We start from the raw sequence: 14,716 nt of genomic DNA, 5'->3' as shown, positions 1-14,716 counted from the left end.
CGGGGCGGAGAACTTCCTGCCCAGGTTGGCGGACTGCGTCACCTAAAGATGACGAGGGCGTCAAAAAACGATTTCGAGACCAAAAGAGCAGCCCATCCAAACACTCAACTAGACGGGCCTGAATGAATTATAAATCCCTATATGAGGCTGCCACATATTTCACTTGGGTTGTTAGCGGAGAGTTTTTTTTTCTTCCCCTAAATCAAATCATCAGTTCGACTTATTTTTAAAGATGAGTTGAAAGTGATCAAGTATTTTCGGATCATCGCTTGGGGTACCTCATAGCTGTGTCCTTGTGCTGGGGCCTGCTGCAGGTGTTTGGTGCTCTTCTTACCCTGGGAGTCGAAACAAAACCATCGCTTAGTTCACCTAAATGCACGATTCTCTGCTTTGTTGTGAGAAAAAAAAAAAAAAAAAAAAAAAGGACCTGTGAGAGGTCTCTGGCCCAGTTGTCCACCAGTTTATGGAGATCATCGGTGAACGTCCCTTTGCGCTGGTGAGGGGCCGATACGCTGAGACACTGGGAGCCCCCCTGGCTCTGAGACAGGGGGGCGGAGCCACTCACTGCATTGGTGCTGTTGGTCCCTGTGACAAAACGGTCAAGGCAAGAGAGTGAGACGTCACAATGGTGCTTCGGGGTAACCCGGAATGACTTTTTTCGTCGGATTACGAAAGAAGGCCAATGTGGAAGTTATTTTGCTGGTGCATGCATTTGGATGGAGGTCAATTCGGGTACTTCAAGCCTTTTGTCATGCGAACCACCAGTAGCCGTGGCATAACTGAATCAAACGAAAGCGTGAGGATGAATGGAAAGCAGAAGTGGGGCAGGGGGGAAGAAAGAAGAAGAGATAGTTACTACAAAGCTGGTTGCAGGGGCAGACTTTTTTCACCATCTTCCCTGCGCGGCACCCAGAAAGCAAGAATGGAAGGAGCGGGAGAGAGTGGATAGTTAAAACCCAGAAAGCGGATTGAAATTTCAGATATACGCCATGACATCAGCCTGAGTGAAATGAATGTATCTGAGCCCTCGCCGCAGCTTGTCAACTAAACTCAATACCGGATCGGCATTCAAGGAATGAAAGCGTTACACACAAAGAGCCAAGCAGGGCGTACTCAGAAAGCGCGTCCTCCTGCCGCCGGGCTTCAAGGCCAAACGCTCGGAACCCCAGGTGAGCTTTACGCAGCCTGAGTGGGGAGGTGAAGAGGCGGGGGCGGGTGGCGGTGAAGAGGAAAAGAAGAATGGGGAGGGAGATGGGAACAGAGTGCAACAAAAACAGAGACGGCAAAGAGAAAAGACAGTGAGGAAAAGTGGAGCATCGTGTTGAAGTGAGTCACCACACGCGAGCATGCTTTGCGTGTGAGCAAAGGGGACCTCAGACCGGGTCTTGATTTTCTCAAGCCTACCTGGGGTGGGAGCGCACAAGCTGGGCGCCGAGAGCGTCGCCGAGCTGGGATAGGCCGAGCACAGGATGTCGCCGGAGGGAGCCGCTTTGAGGGGACGCTCACTGCCGCATTCGCCGCCGCCGGGATCGGCTAATCCTCCCGCCGCTAACTGAGCCGGCTGGCCGGTGCACAGCGCCGGCACGCTCTGGGCCGACGGGGCGCTGCCTGGAAAGAGCGGCAGGCGGGCAGGGCGAGCGAGGCGAGGGCGAGAGCGGAGACAAGGCGGACGTCCAAAACACACACGCAGACAGACACACGGGAAAAAAGATGGTGGGGGAGAGGGGAGGCGGTCAGAAATGTTCAAGCCCGGAGCCTGCGGCAGCACCCGCCCGCGCGCACGTGGAACCAAGCGGACGCACGTAAACACACACAGTGCGCGGCGTTAAAATCTTGCAATGGCTCGAAACGCGCAGGCAAAAGTAGACGTGGATGGAAAAGGCGACACACCCCTGTTCAAATGCCTGTTTTTTTTTTTTTTGAATGGGAGTCACACACCTGCCACTTTTTGAAGTCCATCCGATTGACCTGAAATCAAGATTTAGTTGGCTTTCCTGACGTATTTTTTTTTTTTTTAGCAGAAGCTAAATGTTTGGTGCACACCGATTGCCACTTTGAACTGTTCATAATTCTCTCCGCCTTGTCGAAGCCCCCGGTTGGACCATAACGCATTTCGGGAGACTTTCTCACGGTCCAACGAAAGCAAAGTTGAACTTTGGAGCCGCAATAAGGAAATGAACAGCGTGGGGCTATTTTGCTTTCGCTGCAAGTGGGAATTTTAGCCAACGTGGAAGGAATTACGACGAGTTCCAAAAAGCCTACGAGAACATCTGATCTTGAAATGGTGGCAGCTGTGTCCTCGCATTTGACATGAACTGGCGTCCGCATTATTTCAGTTATTTTGAATTCACCTTGAAAAGAAAAAAAGAGGAGCGTGTCGACTTTCCATATCCACTGAAGGTCTTCCGAAATGAGCGTTAAATCGCAAGTGCGCTCACCTGGCTGAAGTGGACTCCTGCTACCGTGTGACGAGCTGGTTCTGGACGATTTGGTGGATTTGCTCTTGGGGGGTCGCCGCCGCCTGCCAGCCAAGGCGACGACGGGTGGGAGGACTGCGGCTGGAGGAACCTGCAGGCCCGTGAGCAAAGATATCACTTGCTGGAAAAGCTCCATTTTCTAGCCTTTTCACTTCAGTGTCATTTACCTTTCCCAGCCTGGTGAACAGACCGTCAATTTCCTCCTTCTGGCGCGAGTGGAGGGCCTGAATCTCACTCAAGTGTCTGGTGGGATAAAAAGAAGAAGATGAGTTCAAGGCTCGGCGAGCCTCCGCGAGAAGCGCGGTCTCACTTTTCACGCAGGCGGTTGATTTCCCGCTTGAAGTCCTCGTCCTCGAACTCCGAGTCGTTGTCGCTGCTCACGTAGGAGTTGTTGAAGGAGTTGCTGCTGTTCAGACTGGGCAGGGTCACTTTGCGGGCAGCGTCTGGACCCGGGAGACGGCCGGGGTCGGCGGGTCCGTTCGCCGCCCGGGCGGCGGGCGGCGGACTCGGCCCGGGCTCGGCGCTCTGCTCTCGGGCCCGACTGACGGAGAACCTGCCAACTGTGGCCTCAGCATTCGTGGTGACCTGGATGAAAACACAAGCAGGTGGGATTTACAAAATCGAAAATAGTTCAAAGTCAGAAAGTTTCTTACCTGGAAGCGTCCGATGGTGGTGGTGGGTTTGGGCGAGAGGCACGGGGATGCGGGAGGGGAAGGGCGTCGGGACCCACTCAGCATTTTCCCGGGCAGTCCATCCACCACATCTGCCTGTGCGCCTTCCACTCGCAACGAGGAGCCCTGATGCAGCGTGTTCTCCGGGCTGGAGAGACCGCACGAGGACGACGACGAGGAAGCGCTGGAGGACGACGAAGTCGTCGTCGCGGAGGAGGATTCCGTGCAGGCCGGACGCTGCTTTGGAGGCTCTTCGGTGGCCAGCGAGACCTTCGCAGCAGCATAGCGACTCTTGTGAAATAAGCGCGAGGAAGCGGGAAGTGGCACGCAGCGTTTCAAACCTGAAATCTCCCGAGTTTGATTCCACTTTGAGGAGCGGCGGCAGGTGAGGGGGTGTCTTCCTTCGGGGATAAGGAAGCTGAAAGTTCAACGGCACGTCCAATGATGAGATATTGGTGACAGAAGACCCGCAAAGAGCAAGTCACGATACATACTTGGTTGTCCCACCGGATGAACGGCACTCTGGGAAGCCTGAAGTGAACACGCAGGACACAAATTATTAGAAGTGTGGCGGTAAAATGGGTTTTGTCTGTTTGGTTACCTGTGCGGATGTGCTAACCGGGACGTTCTCGGGGCTAAGGGCCCGTCTCAGCTGAGCATCCAGGTCCTCCAGAGGCTGCTGGGACTACCAGCGAGACAAGAGATCATTACTTTTCATGTTGATTGACAGACATCTATATATAGTATCATATTATAAAGTGCTCTTTTTATTATTAGCATTACATTCTTTTTTGGGGGGGTTGGAAAAAAATTGAATGGCAGTCGAGAACATTTTAATCCAAGACGACACGTTTCCCCCCCACGGGAGTTCCGTAAAAGGCTGCGAGTGAATGTCAGCGACGGCCGCGTTTTTATTGAGCGCTCCCAGTTGGACTATTTTTAGACAAGCGGCGGCCCTCACAGACACACCTAAAGAGTCCAAGGAAATAAAATGATGTGTCAGGTAGTCTGTCAGCGAGTGCCTCTTTCGCCTCAGATGTCAATTTAAAATTCCCCGCGTCAATGGTTATCGCTTGGCATCACCCACCCAGGCGTCGTAAAATAATCAACGTTAGTAAAAGCAGTAAGATATTATGGAGACATACGGCAGTCTTGAATAGCAGCAAAAACAACAACAACACCTGAGTGAGACACGGTCCAGGGAAGGACGGCGGGAGTTCTGAAGAAGGAGAACTGGCCTAATCCCGGAGAGGAAAATGGGAGAGATGAGATTTGCAGGGTGGGGGGGGGGTCAGTGAACTTGCATGCGAGATGAGTCGTGAGGAAAGGAAAATGTGTTAATACATGATGAGCTTTATCTTTCAAGGTTAATTGGCAGTGTTACAATCCGACTCCCATTCAAGAATAACTTCCGATATTTTGCAATACAGTGATGCTTTGAAATGCGGCGTGGGACCCAACAAGAAACGAGACGATTTTTGGTCTCTGATCTGTGAGCAAAAATTTGCGTGCTGGTGGCAGTCAACAATTCTTAAAACAAAAAAACATGGAACAACACGTATCGACAGATAATACTCACAGGCATATGTTCTTTATCCTCGGCAAAATACGACTAATATTACTGCGGCTTATTCAACTCCCAACTCAAGGCACCACTGTAAAATTGAAACAACCATTCGAATGTATCGCAAAAGCACTCACCGGTACCCTGGACAAAGGGGTTTTGGATGGAGTGGTCTGGCCAAAGGTGGTAACAGAGTTCACTGGAGGGAATGGTAAAAGTTACATTGCTGAATTAGACGTTTGAGGTTAGTCATTTTAAAAGACGTACCAGCAGGTGCAGGAGTGGAGTTCGGTGTGCTGGGGCCCTGCACGGGGGTGGGTGACCCCAGCGCCAGGGTAGTGGGTGGCTGCGGAGGACTGGCCGTCTGGCCAGTGGAGGTGCCCAACGGGGAGGAGGTACCCCCCGCTGACGCTCCGGAGGTAGCGTCGGCCGGCAGCGGGTCCCCCTGGGGGGAGACCACCCCTCCCCCGAGGTCCATGAAGAGCGAGCGCAGCTTCTTCTCCAGAGCTTGGATGTCATCTGGCTTGCTTTGGCACTCCATGGAGGCATCGCACCTGGGAGGAATGCCATCGAATTGCGCAACCAATTCATTTCCTGCTCAACGGCGCCCCGAGAAAAACTCACCTCGAGTCACATTCCCCGCAGTGAGCGTGTGTCTGCCCGGGCAGTGCGGCGATCTGCGGCTGTGAGTGTACCAGGGTGGGGTGGACTGAAGAAACATTGGAGGACGAGGATGGGGGAGCGGGGCCGGCGGTTGTGGGGACGACGGAGGAAGAGGTGGATGAAGTCGATGGCGTGGGAGAGAGCGAGCAATGGTCGAGTGGCGCTTCGCTGGCCGGGAGAGTGGAGGAGGGTGAGGTCGCCAGGGAGGCGGGAGGCGACGCGACCATCGTCGGAAGGACGTTGGAGACACTGGTGAGGGGTAAGACGGACGGGACGGAAGTGGAAATGGACGCGTGGGCCTGCGAGTGATTCACCACGGCGGAAGAAGCGGAGGCGGAACAAGCGGGAGACGCATCGGACGCATCCTGGTTTGACCTGGAAGGAGTGGCACCGCCGGCTGAAGTTTCGACCACAGGAGCGGACGCTTGTGATGGGGCGGAGAACGACGGGGGATGGGTGGAGCGCATGCAGGCTGGGGCGGTGCTTGGTCCCGGATCCAACTGGTTTTTGTTCTGTCGCAGCTCCGAGAAGGCTAGCTGTAAGCTGACAGCTCCCGCCGATTTTGACAACCCCAAACCTTGAGTCGGAACTGGCAAAAAAAAAAAAAAAAAAAAATCTCGTTGTTTGAGTTGGGTTCGGTGATAAATAATTGATTTATCAATCAAATTGATGATTCGCTGCACCCGACAATGAGTGGATGCTGGTTCAGGAGGTCGCGTAAATTGCTCACCGGTTTCGACAGAAGATGCAGGGGAAGGTACGGGCGAGGCAGGAAAGCTCAGTTCCTTGAGCCTGTCCTCGGGAACGGGGCTGACTATGAATTTGCGGCCCGCTGAATGGACCACTTGTCCCGTCGCGCTCGGGGCGGTGTCTAAACAAACACAGTTGGTTTGTGCATCGACAAGCCACAAAGCTCCGTTTCATAATGATGATGATCACCTGGCATGGGGACTGATATCGTCAGATTCTGCTCTGTCATGTTACCGGTCATCTGGAAGTCAATCGAAAGCAATTTAACGGTGAACTGCATGATGACGCACCAGCGTTGACCTCACCTGGCCGCTCGAGTCCCTCTCCAGGCCTTTTTCGTCGGCGTTCTCGATCACCTCCCGGACCTGCTCGATGAATGAATCCCTCTCGCTCTCCAGGATGAACTCGCTCTGGACCTGGAGACCGCGACAGCGACTTTAAAACCCTCGCACGGGGCTGTTAAAAGCACCGCGGCATCACACCATGATCTGCGCTATCTCCTCCGGGTTGTCTCCATCCAGGTCGAACCTGAAGGTGACCATCTTCCTGTTGTGAGTCTCCAGCTGGCACTCGGCGACTCGATCTCCGCGGTTGGATATCTTCACATGGACACAAATATATAAAGGAGTGTCTCGAATGTTTTTTTTTTTTTTTTGCTTTTTCCAAATTACATTGAGGACGTTGAGTTTGGCTTTGGAGAACTTCTCGTGCCGCGACCGACTCCGCACGGAACGTCTCTGGTGCCGCTTGGCGGAGCGGCCCTCGTGACGGCCTCCCCCTCCTCCTTCATTGCCATCGCTGAGGCCCGAAGCCTCGGAGTAGCCACTGAAATGGTTGGGAAAAAAAAGACAAAAGGGGAGAAAAAAAACAACAACTAAGTAATAGCGCAACTAGAATTGCACATTTCGGGCGTGTCTCACAGATTATTACCTTTCTACGGAGGCTTGGACTAGCGGTGCCTGTAGCTGGAAGTGGGACAGGTCCGATGGTTGAGACACAGACTGAAATGAAAACAGAGTCAAAATACAAAAAAATATACAATCACATATAGACACTTAGCAGGATGAAATATTGAAAGAAAGCTACATTGACAAAGGACCCAAAGTTCTACTCGGAACCTCAGGGAGCAGGGACGTTTGTCGTTCTGCCGCGGCCGGTACCTGGGGAGGGGCTTCTGGAGCAGTTTCGGGCGGGGCGGGGACTACACTGATGATTGGCACCATGGTGGCCAACGGCGGGGACACGTGCGCGGGGAGAGGGGGAACAGGAAGCAGCAGAGGGCAGGGAGGGGAGGCCACGGCCGCTGTCGGCACGGTGACGGGAGGGGACGGCGAAGGAGAAGGAGCACGGCTCGCCGTGGTTGCGGGACAGGTGGGGGCGCTCGGGCCGGGCTGACGTGAGGAGGCGGAGGAGTCGGTAAAAAGGAGGAAGAGGAGACAGAAAAGGAAAGGTGAGTCAGGAAAGGGGATGGACTGAGGGAATGTGGCGGGAAAGGGAGGAACACGCACGCACGCACAGTACCGCTGAGGTTACCTGAACGAGTGCTCGCCGGTGGAGAAAAAAAATGCGTTCGATACTGGGAGATGGGCTCAGGTCACATGACTGAGCACACCCACAAGAGAGAGAGAGAGAGACAAACCCAACACGGGCGGCATGCCAACAAGCGCAAAAAAAAATGCAAAAAAAAAAAAAAAGGCAAAGAGAAGGGAACTGAGGTGAGGAGTGTGCGAGACGTCATTGAGTCGATCCACGGTATGGAGTGTACCTGTGTTGAGGCCTGCAGCGAGGAAATGTGGGTGGGGCTCTGAGATGATGACGCCACCGACTGGATGGATGCACCCCCCTGGAGAGAGGAATTCCAACAGTTTGTATGGCTTGGGAGCACGGAAAACAGAAAGGTTTCTTTTTCTTACCTGCTGGGGGGTCCCTTGAGGGGCCGGTTGTGGGGCCACTGGGCCTAACAGTGGGGAACCGGGGGCGGGCTGGGCCGTTGAGACCTGAGAGTTGCGGGAAAAAAAAAAATCTGAATCTGTGTGCGGCTTCCTGGTGTGGAAACACATGCGTGCAAACGCAAGCTACCTCTACTGGTCTACGTTTCGTTCTTGTGTATGCACACATGCGCGCGGACAGATCGCCCGAGCACAACGGGGATAAGACGCACACACACACGCCACGGGGACAGCTTGGAGCGCTCACAACACCGGGGTTAGGCTCGTTAGGCGGGGTTTCGTTCTCATGCGGGTTGGAAATTAATGGCGGTAATAATAAGCGCGTGTTACAGAAGTCCAACCTAAACACGATTTCCCACTTTCTTACCCTTTGTCCTCAAACGGTCAAAATCGCACTCGAATTGGGACTATCAGAGCAAAATGGACCCTTAGAAGGCTGCGTACAACGTTATACTTGTCAAGACAGGAGCTGAAACAAGTATAGTTGCGATACGAGAGCTAAAACGGACAATCAAAGAGCGGCACGACGGAGACAAATGATCGAAATGTCATGACAGAAAAGCCACAAACAATGTGAAATGATCCTATCAGCTTTCTAAGGGTTTTCGAGGAGTTGCAGCTGTAACCTTTGAAGCCTGCAAAAGATGGTGGGAACAAACAGGGAAAGCAAAAAAAAAAAAAAATAATAATAATAATAATAATAATAAAATAATAATAATAATCAACAACTGAATCGAAGTTGCAAAAAAAAAAAAAAAAATTAAAATCAATAAATACACAATAAAGTAATATCTGCACACTGAAATATTTAATCTAAGCCTCTGTGATTTTCGTGTACGTTTCGGTGTGTTTGTTCGCACAAATCGGCAAAGTCTTGCAGCTTTTTGGCCTTTGACCAATAAAATAAAGCCACTAAATTTTACATGATGCGATGCAGGCGACTTTGGATTTGCATCGTATTCAAGTATACCATACGCATGGCATACCTGCACAAACACACAGACAAATATTTACTACAAAAAAAAAAAAAAAAAAAAAAAGATGAGGCTTAGACTGCTTACGAAGCTGGCACAACAGGGCAAGTCTCAAGCCAACTTGAATGTCCCAACTAGTTACTTTGAGCAGTGTCACGGAATTCAGACGTGAGACATTGGTCAAGTGAGACGTGCTCTGTCGCGTCCGAGTGACTGGAGGGGGGGTTAAATTCACAACTTTGCTACATGATCGTCGGGATGTTGGTTGTTTTTAGGGTACCGGTACAACAAGAATCGCTCATGGGTCCAATTACCGTATCGCTCGTTTGCATGACGAGTTAACAATATTCATCAAGCAATCATCGCCGGTCTGTATTTTGAAGAGCAGAAATTTGGAAGAGCGCCGCGAGGTGGACGGCGACTGAAAAAGCACCGCGGGACCTTGCTGGCAAAAAAAAAAAAGACCTTTGAGTTCATGACAATTTGTCAAGCAACAATACTGCAATAATGCAATCGGACCCATGGCTTTTCGACTTGGAGAACGTTGAAAATGGGAACTCAGTACCAGTGCGGCGTTATTGGCCTGCATGGCCAGCAATGACTCATGGTACGTCATGTCGGCCTGGGAGGGAACCACCCCTCCGTGGCGGGCCCACGCACTCGGAATGAGTGACTCCTGTTGGGGCGCCGATACACCTGGCTCAGTGGCAGGGCTGGGCGGGAGAAAACTCTGCATGGAGGGCGGATGCGCCTGGCTTTCGGTCAAATCGCAGAAGGCAGCCGAGGACGACTGCGGGATGGACCGAGCGGCCGAGGGGTCGAAATGGCGAGATGAGGGAGGAGGCGACTGGAACTCTCCGGCATCGGAGGATGGGAGAGAGTCGCTGGAGGGTTCCGGGCTTCGGTCTTTCGCGCTAAAGCCTGCGTGATGGAGGAGGAGACTTCCCGGTGGTAAAGGCAGCTCAGGACTAACGTATGAACACATCTCCTCCGTGACCGGCTGGAGTCGAAGGTACGAGCCCGAGCCGCTCGACCCCGTTGGGGTGTTTTCCTCCAGCGGGAGATCCATGGAGCTCCTCCGGGCTCGGTAGAGTCTGGAGGCCAGGAGGCTCGGGTCACTGGCGGCGGCGGCGGCGGCGGCGGCTAAATGATAGTCGAAGACACTCCCCGGCGACGGCGGCGGCGGCGCATCGGCCATGACCGGCGGCGTTGACATCGCGTAAGTGGAAGGTGACGCGTGGTGCTGCGCGTCGGAGGATGGACAAGAAAGAGGGCAGCCGGCGGCTTGACTCATGGAAGGTACCGGCGGGGGGATGGGACTGTGCGCGTTCAGTCTTTGCATGATGTGAGAGTGAAAGAAGCCCGCCTGAGGACCCGACTCGTATCCGCTTGCCTCTGCTGATGGAAATTCAAAAGCCCGAGCTGGTGCGCGGTCATCGGGTAGCCGCCGTACGCCATGGCTTCGTAATGGTCCAGTAAGGCCGCTTGGTTTAAACTCAGTCTCCTCACCACTTCCTCCTGTTCCGCCCTCATGTCCTTGTAGCCGTAGAACGCCGGCTCTGACTGTCCCGCCGGATGCGGATGCTCCCCGACTCCGAGTCTCTGAGCGGCCGTGGCGAATCCGGGATTGTGCATGAAGAAAGAGGGCGTGTCCACGCCCTCCACGCCGGCGAAGGGGTGCAGGCTGCTCCCGTATCGGGGGTACGCCGGTTGAAAGTGGCGGGTGTGAGCCTCAAGTATAGAGGTGCTCTTGCGCCGCTGCGTGTTATAGGCCTTGGGGGGGCCAGTGGGAGGAGGCGAGAAGGAAATGGGGCGCTCGGGGATGGAAGAGAAGAAAATAGTCGGGGGGTCTGACAGTGTTGGGAGAGTGGCGCTCCCCCCTGTTCCTCCTCCTCCTGCGCTCGCTCCTCCACTGTAGGGGTGCGCCATTGAATGCTGCTGTGACAATGAGATACAGCGGGTTTAGGAATGACAGAAAGGCAGTACACCAAAGAGCAGTGTCTCTGAACAACAACGCCCCACAAAGGCAAGGACAGAAGAGAATATTCCAAAGAACAAAAAAAGAACGGATGAAGGAAAAATGAGGGGGAAATGGTATCTTAAAAAAGGAGGATGAGAAGGAAGGAGGCTGGAGGGTCAAATATTCGCTACAAGTTGATCAATCTTCGAATGCGTCTTCATTCAGAAAATCTTTTCGGATTAACCACACCCAAAGGAGCAGTGTGACTTTTTTTTTTTTTTTTTTTAAATTTAAGACTGGGGAGACTGGAATGGCTTACCATTCATTTCAATGCAGAAAAATGATTCGAGATCTCGCATGGACGCGGAACGAATTAAAAATTGTACCTCAAGGTACAATTTTATTACCCTTTTAAAAGACATTTTAGGGACCTGTAGATTCATTATTGGGTTTTTCCTTTTCCTTACACACTAACCTGTCCATGCCAGTCAATCTGAATTGAACATAATCCTTGTGCAAATTCAGCCGAAGAAGAGAGGGAGTGAAAGAGATGGCTCAGGCACCCAACGTGCCACATGACGTCTTCATGATCTCTTTCGCCCCAACTCTCTGCTTCTCACCACTCAAACTGTGGCGCAGCGGGACGAGGAGCTTCGAACCTACAGGGCTGGAGAAGAGGGCAGGCAGGCTGGCCCGTCGTTGCCTTGCCCTGGGCAGTGAGGGGGCGGAGTGAAGAGGAAGCACCGTCTCCAGGGCCTTGGAGAGGCGCCCGGCGAACGTGTCCCTCTCGGCCGAGCGAGGGGAGGCGGCGGCGAGCGAGGACGACAGCGCCGGAGGAGGTGTGGAGGGCCGCTTGGGGCGCGCCACCAGAGGTGTGGGGGTGAGGGAGTACGAAGAGGGGGGGACGCAAACGGACATGCTACGGCTTCGACGGCGGCGGGACGCCGGCTGTTGGATGGCAGGAAGGTTGGGGACGAAAAGGGAAAAGAAACAAGTGAAGATGCAAAGACAACAGCAACAAAATTGCAACTGAACCAAATGACACACAATGTACAATTAATAAAACAAAAATGCTGCTACATTTAAATTCAAGGAAGGTTGCAAACGAAGTCATTTCAAAATTAAATGTAAATGAAAACAAAAAAAAAGAGAGTATTCAATTTAGCGACTGAACAAGATTTTGGGATGCCGTTTGTTGACGATAGCGCGCGACCAAAGTGGGGATGCAAGTATTCTGCCCAACAACAACAACAACACGCAACAACAAAAATTCTGTGAAGGAAAACTTGAGTATGACACCCAACACATAAAAAAAAAAAAAAAAAAAAAAAAAACACGTACACATGACATTTAAATACATCTCAGTGAAAAAAAAAATGGAATAACATTGAACGACAGTCATACAATAATCCAAAACAAGGAGGCTGGATGGAGGCGAGAAAAATGAGACGAATATGGGACAGCCGGGAGTTTAAAACCTTCTGCTAGTGTTCTTGTGACTGATAAAATGAAGAACCAAACATGCTCAGCTCAAAACCACAAGCTCACACGCAGGCACTGCAATCCCGATCCCACTGCAACACGCCGCGTCACGTATCAGAGAGCGCTTCAGGTGAGATAAACGCCACTCACCACTGGCTGCGGCGGCTGGGCGTAGGCCGGGTGCTGCTGCTGCTGCGTGTTGGCGCCACCGCCGGGCGCGGAGGGGTATTGACTCTGGGACTGAGGCTGGCTGGCTGGCGGGCAGCTATAGGACATGGTCAGCTGACCCAGTTGGGGGCAGTCGCTGGAGAAAAGCGAAGAACCCTGACCGCTGTCGGCGCCACCTTCGTCTGAGATTGCAAAGTGAACAGAATGTCTTGACGTAGGGGAGATTACGAGTCGGCAAATGTGTGTCAAGTGTGAGTTTTACTTGTATGCGAGATGCCCGGCTGCTGATAAGGGTGCGCTTGCTCCGCCTCTGTCTCCTCAAGCTCCGCCTGGCAACAACAACAACAAAAAAAAAAAAACCCAAACAAACACATTAATATTAAGCTAAATTGACTCTTCTGGGGCAGCTATGTGGTTGTTTTCAATGCACCATGTCTAATTCTCTTTGTTTGATGTTTAGTTTGACAGAAAATGTCAACTGGTGGTGACAATGAACAGTTTGAAGCCTCTTTTTTTGGAAACTGAAGTTCAATTTTTGCTTGCAAAAAAAAAAAATTGATGCCTTTTAATGCCATTTAAGGCCGTAATTGTCACAAAATCAATTTAAATGACTTTTGTTTTTTTAATGACCCATGGAAACCCTGTTACAATAGAAAATGATGCCCGACACACCTGCGTATGCGATGCTTTCAGTGCCTCTTGCTGTTGCTCCGCCTCAAGTTTCCGCTTGGCCTGTTCTTCTCGCACGAGCTGCCTCTGCTCTCGCTTCCTGCGGATCAGTGACACGCGGTCCTTGATGGCTTTGGCCATGGTCTTGTGGTCGCCCTCGGCCACATAGCCAGACTCAACCTAGAGGGGGGGATGCGGTGACAACACTTGTAATTCCCTTCTGATTTAACCCAAACCGCCAATAGCTGATACCATTTCCTGGGCCACGTCTTCGGGAACATCCTTGTTGAGGTCAAACGAGAACTCGATGGCTTCGTTGTCTTTGTATTTTCCTGGAAACACGACGATAAAGTAAGGCAGTGGCTATCGAGTCGTTTTCAAATCAAGTATTCTAACTTTTGCAGGTGGGGTGCGGGTGAAATTCTTCATCTTATTCAATTCATTATGAAGGACGAAACATAATTCTTCTTACCTTTGAGCTTCTTGACGTCTTCTATCCGAAGCCACAGTTTGATGGCGATCATTACACCGTCATCCTCCTCTGCCAGCTCAACCCTGACCCCCGTGTCCTCTTGGAAGAACGCGTGGTTCAACAGGATCTTGATAGCATATCTGCAAGGGGGGAGAGACACAAGAGACTATTAGTTTATTTTGGAGGATTGAAGGAATTGAAGAAGCACACAATTGTACTGACTATCTGATGGACTAACAAGGCAGACATGGCATTTACTGTACATAATTAAAAGGGAACAACAAACACAATTAGCAATCCTCAGAAAAATGTTGAGCTTCAATCGGTCAGGCTGCGATAACCGAATTTGACAAAAAACAGCAGGAAGGAAAATAAGAGCGATATTTTGGTCACCGTGGAGTTAAATCAAAAACCGCCGGATGGGATGGGATGGGATACCTCTCATCTTTGTTTGTTCTGATGCAACCCTCGATGATTTCCTTCACTTCGGGAATGGCCACCTTATCAAAACTGCCAGGCTTCACTCCCTGCGTGCGAGTAAACAAGTTAACTCAATAAATTGAACCAATGCGCCTCCAGTTGACTGGAAAAAAACAAAAAACAGCGCAACAGCAAAAGAAATTCAAACAGTTGTAGAGATTGAGATGTCAAGTGGAACTTATTATGAAGCCCCCCAAAAAAATAATACCGAAAGACGTGAGTGACTTACCTTGAGCGTACCAAGCGAAGCGGCTTCGCTTTTGAGTCTAAAGTGTCTTAAGAGTGTTAACCAGCAATGAGCAAGAAATGACCACCTCCCCTCTTTTCTGTCATTGGCTGTTTTCGCTCTCGAGCTCCCTCTCTGTATTTCACAGTCGCCCACAAACACACACACCGAGATTCCCGGGCCAAACAACGTTAGGACTGATGGGCGGGGG

General features: G+C 51.7%; 1 protein-coding gene across 1 annotated transcript in view; it reads right to left on the bottom strand.

Moving 5' to 3' along the window:
* Positions 1–14,716, bottom strand: part of LOC109520033 (serine/threonine-protein kinase WNK1-like) — a 38,513-nt gene that overhangs the window by 152 nt on the left and 23,645 nt on the right. The window contains 35 exon segments of the mRNA XM_019876976.1: positions 7–42; positions 279–335; positions 428–585; positions 857–898; positions 1,114–1,185; positions 1,405–1,608; positions 2,439–2,568; positions 2,645–2,720; positions 2,788–3,062; positions 3,131–3,418; positions 3,490–3,566; positions 3,643–3,679; positions 3,750–3,833; positions 4,330–4,386; positions 4,850–4,911; positions 4,980–5,266; positions 5,337–5,964; positions 6,106–6,246; positions 6,315–6,366; positions 6,431–6,541; positions 6,608–6,724; positions 6,797–6,950; positions 7,056–7,126; positions 7,286–7,516; positions 7,891–7,968; positions 8,039–8,122; positions 9,614–10,437; positions 10,440–10,986; positions 11,672–11,956; positions 12,641–12,840; positions 12,921–12,987; positions 13,331–13,507; positions 13,580–13,659; positions 13,800–13,939; positions 14,238–14,326. Of these exon segments, the coding sequence (XP_019732535.1) occupies positions 7–42; positions 279–335; positions 428–585; positions 857–898; positions 1,114–1,185; positions 1,405–1,608; positions 2,439–2,568; positions 2,645–2,720; positions 2,788–3,062; positions 3,131–3,418; positions 3,490–3,566; positions 3,643–3,679; positions 3,750–3,833; positions 4,330–4,386; positions 4,850–4,911; positions 4,980–5,266; positions 5,337–5,964; positions 6,106–6,246; positions 6,315–6,366; positions 6,431–6,541; positions 6,608–6,724; positions 6,797–6,950; positions 7,056–7,126; positions 7,286–7,516; positions 7,891–7,968; positions 8,039–8,122; positions 9,614–10,437; positions 10,440–10,986; positions 11,672–11,956; positions 12,641–12,840; positions 12,921–12,987; positions 13,331–13,507; positions 13,580–13,659; positions 13,800–13,939; positions 14,238–14,326 (6,018 nt within the window).

This window comes from Hippocampus comes, unplaced genomic scaffold (assembly GCF_001891065.2).
Source record: "Hippocampus comes isolate QL1 unplaced genomic scaffold, H_comes_QL1_v1.1 scaffold127, whole genome shotgun sequence".
Classification (NCBI taxonomy): Eukaryota; Metazoa; Chordata; class Actinopteri; order Syngnathiformes; family Syngnathidae; genus Hippocampus; species Hippocampus comes.
Note: the sequence above shows the minus strand (reverse complement) of the source record. Positions and strands in the feature narration are given on the sequence as shown.